Source organism: Schistocerca serialis, chromosome 5, assembly GCF_023864345.2.
Source record: "Schistocerca serialis cubense isolate TAMUIC-IGC-003099 chromosome 5, iqSchSeri2.2, whole genome shotgun sequence".
Taxonomy (NCBI): Eukaryota; Metazoa; Arthropoda; class Insecta; order Orthoptera; family Acrididae; genus Schistocerca; species Schistocerca serialis.
Genome location: NC_064642.1, coordinates 430,054,144 through 430,066,901, shown reverse-complemented (window position 1 = coordinate 430,066,901; position 12,758 = coordinate 430,054,144). Strand labels below are relative to the sequence as shown.

Genomic DNA, 12,758 nt, shown 5'->3' with positions numbered 1-12,758 from the left:
ACAAAAATAACTTCACTGTTCTGCAAGGCAATTAATGCTTGACTGCCAAAAAGGTAGAAATAAAATAAAAATCAGTTAACTGAAACTAGTAACATATGCTAGTGTTATGTAATTATGTGAATGTATTTTAATTCACCTCATAGCTCGGACCCACAGAAGTCCATTTTGTTTTCATTTGACGTGAGAAGTATAAACGAAGAGGAAACAACAAAATCAAGAAACATAAACACTGTGTAAGTGGAGACTAACCCCTCCCCATTACAACCCAGAGTGCTATGTGCATGTGCGAATCTGGCAGCTTGGGTGCGCCAGAAAAAATCTGACTACTTGTTGCTACTGCTGATACAGCTAACAGCCACACTTGAAATAGGCAGAAGTGGGAGAAGGTACTGCCCATATGCAACTCAGTTGTGCATGCCCTTGAGTCCGCGGGCAAATGCTCAAACGAACTAAATGTAAACAGTTGTGACATCACGATCATTGGCAGCAGTTTATTGTTGTGAAGTATTCCATAGTCTTCATCCAACAGACTGTCAAATTTTTCTGTTTATCAGTTCTTACGAGACAAAACTACAAAAATTTTGCTGAAGGCTGAAACAATGAAAAATTCCCAGAATTTAAAAAAAATTACAGCGTTTTTCCCGGTTTTCTCCCAGATGAAAAAATTCCTGGGTTTTTTCTCGAGCATATACACCCTGTATTAGTATCTGCACAAGAATGACAATACAAAATCTGAAAGAATTATTTTATATTTACACTTTATGGAATATGGAAAATTTCATACTTTTCCTAACGAAGAACACAAATATTCCATTCAGTTTTTTTTCGTGACTACCATTGCAATAGTGAATCAGCCACTGTGCAATAAGGATGGAAGTGCAGTATTCTATATTACTTCATAATTAGACGAAAGTCAAAACGCAAAGCACAAAGTGATCCACCTTCTACATATCAGTCTTCTTAATACTTGAATGACAGGTCTTTCCTTTTAATTTCTGTGGTGGATATAATTTTCCGAGGGTGCTCTTTAAAGATGTTACATTAAGAATTTTGCTTATTCCATAATAAAATACAAAAGATCATGAAGAGTCTAATAATATCTGTTTCTCCAAATTAAATGTCTAGCATTGACTTGCATTACTCAGAATTTCAAAATTTACGACATTGTTGCAGTAAGTGAAATCAAGTTCTTAACCATGTAAGAAGAGTAACTAACAAAAAACTATATGCTGAACAAAAGGTGACCACCTAGTTACTTACTACTCAAACAATGAAAACTGTAGCACGATAAAGAGTAACAGTTCTTGGAAATGATAGTTATTTCTGTGATACTGTAGTTATGATAGGGGTGTGAAAGAGGAAAACAATAGCAGAAAACGGCGTAGAACAATGTGCATGCAATATGAGAGGGGAAAGTCACAGTTCTGTGCTGAGATATTCAAAAGGTTAAAGAAAGGGCAAGGAAGCAGTAACAAACTGTGACAGCATAAAGTTAATTTGACTCTGCAAAGATTAATCTTTGTTGTCACAGATCACTGTTAATCCTAATTCTTTTCATGCACATTGTGTATCTTGACCTGAAGTTCTGCCTCGTGAATAAGCATCACAATGTATTTCATAAAATTGACACACACACTGTAAAACAAACACACGAGTTTGAATAGCTTTAAACAATGTACTATTATTTAATGATAGTTATTTCTGTGATACTGTAGTTATGATAGGGGTGTGAAAGAGGAAAACAATAGCAGAAAACGGCGTAGAACAATGTGCATGCAATATGAGAGGGGAAAGTCACAGTTCTGTGCTGAGATATTCAAAAGGTTAAAGAAAGGGCAAGGAAGCAGTAACAAACTGTGACAGCATAAAGTTAATTTGACTCTGCAAAGATTAATCTTTGTTGTCACAGATCACTGTTAATCCTAATTCTTTTCATGCACATTGTGTATCTTGACCTGAAGTTCTGCCTCGTGAATAAGCATCACAATGTATTTCATAAAATTGACACACACACTGTAAAACAAACACACGAGTTTGAATAGCTTTAAACAATGTACTATTATTTAACAATAAAATTGTGTGAATTAAAAAATGGGAACATTATTCCAGAAGGGTCCAATACCTTGATACAAATAACTGCACCTTCTGGTCACTATAATTAGTTACTTTGGAATACTGTGATTCAGCAGATAGTTGGTCTATCAGCAGAATAGAGTTAGAATATATTTTACTTTAGTGAAGGCAGTAATGTCAAGCATATATTTGTTAAGAGACTTGCTCTAGACAGGGACAGCATGAAGTCATGCTAAATATTAGAATAGATGGGGGGAAAACCAAAAGATACATGGAATTCATAGTAATAGAGTATTCTCAAGTAGTTATCACATTAATGTAAACAGCTGGAGACCATGAAGATAGCACAAACTTTAAGACATATTACCTTCCACGGAGAAGTAACGGGATTTAATCTTGGTTTCCGACGGCTAAAAGACTCTCTTACTTCTTCTATACCAGCTTCACGGCATTTTTCCCGCCACAGAAGATTGTCTTCTGCTAAGAACCGCCAACTGCGACACGTTTGTGCGGCTCTTAGAAGATCACGTGGTTCAAGGAAAGACAATACATACAATGCCAACTGTAAAAAAAAAAAAAAAGAAAAATGGAATAGGTGACATGAAGTAGAGGTTATTTTAACTTGAAAATGATATACTTAACCCTAGGTCAGTTTATTATTCTACTTCACAAAACTAATTCCAAGGACTTCATTATGTTTACTCTACAATGATGGACATTAATGGTCATTATTTATTTATGCATAAGATCAATGTAATAAATAATAATAATAATAATAATATTTGTCATAACTCTGCCCTCTTGTCTCAACATTTTCAAGGTAATGATAGTTATATATCAACCATTTACCATTAACACCACACTACTTGTACAGACTAAAGTGATGATATAACAAAAATCATACATATTTTAGTATCAAAGGGATTTTCTTCATGAAATAAATATATTCTGACTAAGACAAATTAACAGTTTCTCATAATAATCTGACAGAGGTTAATAAAAAAATAACAGGATTAATGTAAAAATAATCAGCATTTATTTTAATTTATGCAGTCTCTAATTCCTTGAGTTGCATGTAGAGATTTTTCATGGTGAGGAATACACACAGTGGGAGAGAAAAAAATTGATATTTACATTTCAACTCCTCCTATTAGAAGAAATCCTAATGTGTATGATAAAAGCAAAAACTTATTTTCAAACAGCAGTTCATTAAAACTAGGCTTATTGTTGAGTTTCAAAGATACCGACTTCAGGTTTTTACAAGACCTTTCTAAATTTTGAGCACTAACAGAAAAAAATGTAATTTTTCAAATAATGACAACATTCTCCATTAAGCACTATTTGTAATACCACATGTATGTTCAGCACCAGGATTCGAACCATCTTAACCCAGATAGAGTGCCACAGCTCAAGCTGTACGTTAGCGACCTTAAACACGGACACAGGTGGACCAGGATAGTTTAACTGGTTTTACAGTCATACATCTTAACAACAACAACAACAACAACATTATTATACCTAGAAAACCACTAGATGAAAAAACAAACATGATTCAGAGTGTGATCACACTGACCCTCAATTAGTTCTAAAACTACTACTTTAGGCTAATGGAAAAATTAAGAGTATATTTATTCCATCAGAAATTGGTGCAGGAAATGTGATTCAGTGTTTCTCTCTTTAACAGGTAACAATGGGTACTGACAGGCTGGAGTCCCAAGTTATTAGTCATCATCCAACTGGTAACCTGTTACATGTGGTATATCACAAGGTTCCATCTTTGGGTGTTTATTTTTTCTTGTGTGTGTTATTACCCTTCATTTGTAATATTAACAGATGCTTAATTTGTTTCTTTTGCAGATATTGGTAACACAAACACTGCAATAAATATGAAACCACCACAGTTTTAGAACAATTCATTAACACAATTTTCCATGCACATTAATAAATGGATCCTCCTCGCTAATACATTGTCACTAATTTTTTTTTTTTTTTTTTTTTTTTTTTTAAAGGCACACTATATGCAATCTATAACTTTTAAAGACATTCTCAACCCTTAAGTGATTTAGTGGAATCATGGAAAACCCAAATCAGGCTGGCTAGATGTAGGTTTGAACTGTCATCCTCCCGAAGGCAAATACAGTGTTTTGTGTTGTTTTAGGGTGCAAAAACAACTAGGGTCATACGTGCATATGTCAAAACTATAGAACACAAAGACAGACAGGAGTTAAAAATGACTACATGTCAATTCTATCCATGTAAAAGAAGACAGCTAAAAACAGGTACGTGGAGATAGGTCTTAAAATACACCATAGAGAAACAGAGGTCCCGAACTAAAAAATATTCTGCACCATATTGCAATGACAGATAAAAAGTAGAATGCAGTCGACACCATGTGCGTCGTTCACTAAAATGGCTGGTAACTCAGATGGCAAAACCAAACATAAAAATTTTAAAACAGACATTCCACCAGGAAATGGCGGACAATTAAAAGTTGGGAGGACCAGTGGCGATACCAAAATGACACCATCGCCTGACAGACAGCAACACAGAGACCGGAGGGAATATAAGAACTAATGGGCTATGGTACAAGGTCTGCAGCCTGGGCAGCAAGATCAGCAGTCTAGTTTCCTGACAGACTGACATGACCAGTAACCCACATAAACACACAGTGGCTCCATCAAGAGTAAGTAAGTGACAGTTTTCCTGGACCCATTGCACTACGGAATGGGTGGTGTACAGTGCACAGGGGCTTTGAAAGGCGCTGAGAGTGTCTGAGCAGAGGACACAAGTTAAAAGGCTGTGTCGCTGGATGTACCCCGTAACCTGATATGGGGTGAAGAACTGCTGTAAATACTAAGCAGTGCGCTGGAAGCCAATACCGAAAAATGTCAGCGCCAATGATGAAGGCACACCCGACACCAAGGTCAAACCAAGAGCCATCAGTGTACACAAAGGTACTATTGTGAAGTAACATGCAAAGGTTGTGAAACATAAGGCAATAGGGGAAGATTGGAGTAGTCTCCTTAGAAAGCGAATGAAGACCAAGGCTGAACATGGGCCATCGCACAAAGTGAAGGTGGTAAAGGGTTCACACCCACCAGGAAATTTGCATGTAGCTGGGTCAATCCAAATGAAGCGGTCAAATAAAAATTAAGTTGGTTGCTTCACAATTTTTAAATATTTTAATTTTTTTATATGTGATTGCCCTATAATTGGGAAGTTCAAAACAGTTTTTAAAAAAAATTGCCTTTCACCCTTACTGAATGGCAGCCATTTTCATTTGTATGAGCGCGATGGCATTTCTGTTTAGAGACGTTAGCAAAAATATGAATATCTCTGCACTGGGTTAAGTTACAACATTGCAATTGACATTGTTTTTAGAAAAGTGTCCTCTACAACATTGACTATAACAGAAAATACCCTAAATTCAAAAATAACCAATCAAAATGACCTCCAAAATTAGGTATCTAAATTTTCAAAAATCCACTTTTTAGGCCCAAAACTGAAAAACAAGGAGTGATTTATGAGAGAATATTTTTTCCTATTGTTAGATATCATACACTACTAGCCTCATATAGAGCAAGAACACTTACAAATGTTTTCCTAATTTATGAATTTTTGAAATTTTGAAATTTGAAAACTTTCATTTTTTGAAGTTTGGGGTTAGTTATCTCAGGTGGGACTGAATAAAAAATATGATTTTTGCACAGTTTGTACACCTATATGATAGCAACATACTGTAAAAAAACTTCCTGGCAGATTAAAACTGTGTGCCCGACCGAGACTCGAACTCGGGACCTTTGCCTTTCGCGGGCAAGTGCTCTACCAACTGAGCTACCGAAGCACGACTCACGCCCGGTACTCACAGCTTTACTTCTGCCAGTACCTCGTCTCCTACCTTCCAAACTTTACAGAAGCTCTCCTGCGAACCTTGCAGAACTAGCACTCCTGAAAGAAGTTCTGCAAGGTTCGCAGGAGAGCTTCTGTAAAGTTTGGAAGGTAGGAGACGAGGTACTGGCAGAAGTAAAGCTGTGAGTACCGGGCGTGAGTCGTGCTTCGGTAGCTCAGTTGGTAGAGCACTTGCCCGCGAAAGGCAAAGGTCCCGAGTTCGAGTCTCGGTCGGGCACACAGTTTTAATCTGCCAGGAAGTTTCGTATCAGCGCACACTCCGCTGCAGAGTGAAAATCTCATTCTGGAAACATCCCCCAGGCTGTGGCTAAGCCATGTCTCCGCAATATCCTTTCTTTCAGGAGTGCTAGTTCTGCAAGGTTCGCAGGAGAGCTTCTGTAAAGTTTGGAAGGTAGGAGACGAGGTACTGGCAGAAGTAAAGCTGTGAGTACCGGGCGTGAGTCGTGCTTCGGTAGCTCAGTTGGTAGAGCACTTGCCCGCGAAAGGCAAAGGTCCCGAGTTCGAGTCTCGGTCGGGCACACAGTTTTAATCTGCCAGGAAGTTTCGTATCAGCGCACACTCCGCTGCAGAGTGAAAATCTCATACTGTAAAAATTTCAACATTGATATCTGACTGAACAAAGGTATGAATTTTTGAAAATGAGGAGATAATTCACATTACTCTACAACTGATCTTGTGGCTGTTGCCTATTCATGTGTGATATTGAAGGGATATAATCGATTATTATTTAAGTAAGGTACTGAATTATACACAAAAGGTGGAAACACAACTAAAATTAACATTTATATTATTTTGACATACTTAAAATAAATTTTTCAATTAGCATCCTTTGAGATGCGACTGTTCCTAAACATGGTGGTGAATGTTAAGAATACTTATTTCTTCCGACAGCTCCTATGACATATAATAAGACCTCCCAGTTGCTGTGATAAGTTCAAGCACTGACAGTTTCCTTAAAATATTTTTCATTGGTATCCAAACTTTGGCACAAGTAGATTTCTTGAATGATGTTCTTGGGCCAGCAGGGAGGAAAAAAAAAAAAACCATTGTTTTCTAAGCTTATCCTTTCAACCTCTGCAAGACACCACTGTCCATCATACACACACACCACTACGTCATTCAATGTTAAAGACAGAGATGTAATTTTACTGAAACAATGATCCTCATAAATTTCGGTTTCTGATGCTACATAGCATCAAGAGTTTTCTGCAATGTCAAGGAATTTATGGAAATGCCATTTTCCTTTTATTGCTATATAATTTTCAAATCTGGTTTGAAGTGTTGTTTTCATATGCAGAACCACTTCTTGATCAGAAAATAAGTAGTGCCTTTAATATTATCCTTGCAAAAGACATACATGTCCTGTACTGTGAGAATTTGGTCTGTGGTTGGTCTTTGTAGGCTGGCTTTAATTACTTCATGTTTTGTTGTACTTCCTACTCCATGACATGCATTTTTGCCATGGCAAGATGCAAAAGTGTCATTCAGCCTCCCACTCAAAGTCTACTTTGTGGCTGCAAAGATTTGAAAAATTCTTTTTGTTCTTATACTGACTATTACTTCCATATAAAAAGTATATCAGCTTCTCACATTGGGAAAATTTTCTTTTATGTAATTTATTACATACTTTTGAAACATGTACAGCCAAAGTGTTATGCTCAAAGTAGTCGCTAAGAATGCAAATTGAACAACTGCAAACTTCATCTTTCTCATCTTTAAAGTAGAGACTAAATGGATGTACTGTTGCCTGGTCATTGACCCAGTGATACCCTTGTATTGCATCCTGAATCACAAATGTAAAATTTTCTGCAGAATCAGCTAGCACTATTCATTCAGTTTCATGAAGTTGTGCTTTTTTGTCTTTCAAAAACTTACTTTGGATTTTAGAAACATGGTGGTGGCTTTTGAGTTTTTGTAAGTTATCAATTAAAGATTTCAAGTACTTTTCCTGAGATGTAACCACTTATATGATTTCTGCCCTCTCAGTTGTGACCCACTGTTTGAAGGTAATACTGTCTGGCATTTCCTCATATTCATGAAACAATTCAATAACAGTTTCCTTACCAGGGAATTTATTACACAAACTCACCATGCAGTCATAACTGTTAAGTGTCACAGATCATCAAATCTAGTAACTCTTTGTAGTTGAGATCACTGAGTTTTGCACCTGCAATCATCAGTTTGACATTTTGATGATATAAACCAACACGTAAGGAGTGTGTCCCTGAGGATCCAAACAAAATGCACCACTTAGGGCAGAGGTCACAAAATTTTGACCTTCAATTTTGCATTCAGGATGAGAATTTTTGAACGCTACATAAAGTTCATTTAAATTGGACAGCACTAGTTGTTTCCGCTTTGTTACTTTAACTCTATTTGTAACAACTCTTTTGCTATTTTTGCAACCTGGGCACATTCGACTGTTTTCGTCTTCTTCAAAAAACTGCTGGATCTTTTTAATTGTTTCTTCACTTATACCTACTCCTACTACTACTTTCCTAAAACTGGAAGAACATCTTGCTCATTCACTAATTTACCAGTTAGTTGAACCAATCGATGAGATATGTTGAATTCATGAACTATTTTTTATCTTGACCATGAGTCAGGCAGCACACTTAAAATTTTAACTTTTTCCTCTTTAGATGTCACTGAACATTTAATTTCTCTATGAACCTCAAATATTCAGTGTCAGATGATACTGGTGGTAAGATTTCTTCTTCTTCTTCTTCAGAAATAATGTTGATATCTTCATTACTACAGCACGATTCCAAGTCTTTTCTAATTTTGTCTGAAGTTTGTTGTACCTTATTTTCAATAGCTGCTTTTATTCTTCTGCTACTTAATTTTATTATTTTTGAAGCAGGCGATACATATAACTTACAAAAAGCAAAATCCAATATGCTAACAGCTTCCTCATTAGGAATATAAATGTCATTAACAAGGTTAAATGATTCTGGTTCTGGATTCACAACAAATATTTTTGAGTAACAAGTTGGGCACAGGGAATTTCCAGGAATCACATTACGTTTCACTTGGGAAGCTGTTTCACTCTCACATAACAAGAACAAATGTTCAAAATTCCCTTAAACCTTTTAAGTGGATTACAGCACTTTCTTCCAAATATTTCTTCTCATGATACTACACCCCCCCCCCCCCCCCCCCCTGGCAGAAAGGTGGAAGGAGTATATAGAGGGTCTATACAAGGGCGATGTACTTGAGGACAATATTATGGAAACTGAGGATGAAGATGAAATGGGAGATATGGTACTGCGTGGAGAGATTGACAGAGCACTGAAAGACCTAAGTTGAAACAAGGCCCCGGGAGTAGACAACATTCCATTAGAACTACTGACAGCCTTGGGAGAGCCAGTCCTGACAAAACTCTACCATCTGGTGAACAAGATGTATGAGATGGGCGAAATACCCTCAGACTTCAAGAAGAATATAATAATTCCAATCCCAAGGAAAGCAGGCATTGACAGAAGTGAAAATTACTTAACTATCAGTTTAATAAGCCACGGCTGCAAAATACTAAAGCGAATCCTTTACAGACGAATGGAAAAACTGGTAGAAGCTGACCTTGGGGAAGATCAGTTTGGATTCCGTAGAAATATTGGAACACATGAGGCAATACTAACCCTACGACTTATCTTAGAAGAAAGATTAAGGAAAGGCAAATCTACGTCTCTAGCATTTGTAGACTCAGAGAAAGTGTTTGACAATGTTGACTGGAATACTCTCTTTCAAATTCTAAAGGTGGCAGGGGTAAAATACATGGAGCGAAAGGCTATTTACAATTTGTACAGAAGCCAGATGGCAGTTATAAGAGTCGAGGGGCATGAAAGGGAAGCAGTGGTTGGGAAGGGAGTGAGACAGGGTTGTAGCCTATCCCTGATGTTATTCAATGTGTATATTGAGCAAGCAGTAAAGGAAACAAAAGAAAAATTTGGAGTAGGAATTAAAATCCATGGAGAAGAAATAAAAACTTGGAGGTTTGCCGATGACATTGTAATTCTGTCAGAAACAGCAAAGGACTTGGAAGAGCAGTTGAACGGAATGGACAGTGTCTTAAAAGGAGGGTATAAGATGAACATCAACAAAATCAAAATAATGGAATGTAGTTGAGGGAATTAGATTAGGAAATGAGACACTTAAAGTAGTAAAGGAGTTTTGTTATTTGGGGAGAAAAATAACTGATGATGGTTGAAGTAGAGAGGATATAAAATGTAGACTGGCAATGGCAAGGAAAGCATTTCTGAAGAAGAGAAATTTGTTAACATCGAGTATATAGATAAGTGTGAGGAAGTCGTTTCTGAAAGTATTTGTATGGAGTGTAGCCATGTATGGAAGTGAAACGTGGACGATAAATAGTTTGGACAGGAAGAAAACAGAAGCTTCTGAAATGTGGTGCTACACAAGAATGCTGAATATTAGATGGGTAGATCACATAACTAATGAAAAGGTATTGAATAGAATTGGGCAGAAGAGGAGCTTGTGGCACAACTTGACTAGAAGAAGGGATCGGTTGGTAGGACATGTTGTAAGGCATCAAGGGATGACCAATTTAGTATTGGAGGGCAGTGTGGAGGGTAAAAATCGTAGAGGGAGACGAAGAGATGAATACACTAAAGCAGATTCAGAAGGATGTAGGTTGCAATAGGTATTGGGACATGAATAAGCTTGCACAGGATAGGGTAGCATGGAGAGCTCCATCAAACCAGTCCCAGGATTGAAGACAACAACAACAACATCAACAACAACATGATACTCACACACTGATGTTACAGAAGAACTTACTCGAAATTTAAACAAAATTCGTCTAACTCCATCAAAGTTATTGACATTTTTGAAGTTTTTTGAAACTGAACCATAAACTGTATTGTGACACACTTCACTTGCTATCTCTCCAACAGAGCACTGTTCATCCTTGTTATTGCATTCCAGTTAATCTCTCAAAATTAATTACAAATTACACACAGAACAAAGCACATAACACATTCTACACTCTCGATGAAGTATGTACATCCACTCTAACAGAGGTTTCAGAACGAACTGACTACAACGGTGCCACACCCAGCAATAATGTACTTCTTCACTGACAAACCTATATGTAAATGGGCATTTGTATTACCATATAACAAAAGCAAAAGCTCCTATTGTTTAATATTCCATTACTAAAAATAAACTGAACAAATATTGGGTGATAGTGTTAACTAAATATATGTCACAATTAAATTTATTACAATGAAACAATAAACCATTTAAACAGGCAACAGCCATAAGACCAGTTGTAGAGTAATGTGAATTATCTCCTCATTTTCAAAAATTCATATCTTTGTTCACAGTCAGATATCAATGTTAAAATTTTTACAGTATGTTGCTATCATATAGGTGTACAAACTGTGCAAAAATAATATTTTTATATTCAGTCCCAACTGAGACAACTAACCTCAAACTTTACAAAAAATGAAAGTTTTCAAATTTCAAAAATTCATAAAAAATTAAGGAAATATTTGTAAGTGTTCTTGCTCTTTATGAGGCTAGTATTGTACGATATCTAACTAAAAAATAAAAAAAAAGTCTCTCATAAATCATTCCTTGTTTGTTATTTTTGGGTCTAAAAAGCGGATTTATGAAAATTTGGATACCAAAATTTGGAGGTCATTTAAACTGGTTATTTTTGAATTTAGGATATTTTGTGTAATAGTCAATGTTGTAGAGGACACTTTTCTAAAAACAATAATGTCAATAGCAATGTTGTAAATTAACCCAGCGCAGGGATATTCAAATTTTCACTAATGTCTCCAGACTGAAAAATTGTCGCCGTGCCTACGAATAAAAACGGCCGCCATCCAGTAAAGGTGCAAGATAAATTATTTTAAAATACTGTTTTGAACTTCTGAAATATAGCACAATCACATATAAAAAAATTAAAATATTTAAAAATAGTCAAGCAACCAACACTGAACCACTTCGTATGGATTGACCCAGCTTGAAGTTAAACTGCTGGAGCAAGAGCTGAAAGCAAACTCCAGGATGTAACAGAGAAGAGGGATGCGCCCCTTACTGGAGATCAAAGGAGTCATTGAAGAAGAAGGCACAAGATGGGTGGCCACACATGGCAGACAAACGACTTGCATACCTGCTGAGGTGGTCACGGCAGTAATACAGTGGTAGTTTCGCAGCTTTGGCATACAAACACTCAACCACGCTAGTGTAAAAAGCACCAGTGGCCAAATGGATACCATGATGGTGGATACGGTTGAGATGGTGTAAGAGGGACGGATGTGCAGATGCATAAACAAAGCACCCATAGTCTAGTTTCGAACGGACAAGGGACCAGTACAAACTGAGGGTGGTTTGATCTGCTCCCCAGGAAGTACCATTGAAGCTATTTGGGTATTTACGGGCTGCATACTGCAGGCTGCCAGGTAAAACACATAGGAGGACCAAGAGTGTTTCCTATTGAGCATGAGCCCCACAAATTTCATAGCTTCAATGAATAGAAGAGCAACCGGCCCAAGATGTAAAGGTGGTGGGAGAAACAAACTATGCCACCAGAAATTCTTTGAACAGTTTTGTCAGTGGAAAAACGAAAGCCACTGTCAATGCCCACAAGTAAAGACAATTGAGACATCACTGAAGACACCATTCAATGAGACAGATCCATGGAGAACTGCAATAGATGGCAATATCGTCAACAAAAAGGGAGCCAGAGATGGCCGGCAGGGGAGACAACGTTATACGATTATGGCGACAGCAAAGAGGATGAGGCT

The 12,758-nt window shown here is 37.0% G+C and overlaps 1 protein-coding gene across 1 annotated transcript in view; it reads right to left on the bottom strand.

The window, feature by feature from the left end:
- LOC126481070 (F-box/WD repeat-containing protein 7) overlaps positions 1 to 12,758 on the bottom strand; it is a 138,254-nt gene that overhangs the window by 66,031 nt on the left and 59,465 nt on the right. Inside the window, exon 6 of the mRNA XM_050104555.1 lies at positions 2,441 to 2,635. Coding sequence (XP_049960512.1) covers positions 2,441 to 2,635 — 195 coding nt within the window. The remainder of the gene's footprint in view (positions 1 to 2,440; positions 2,636 to 12,758) is intronic.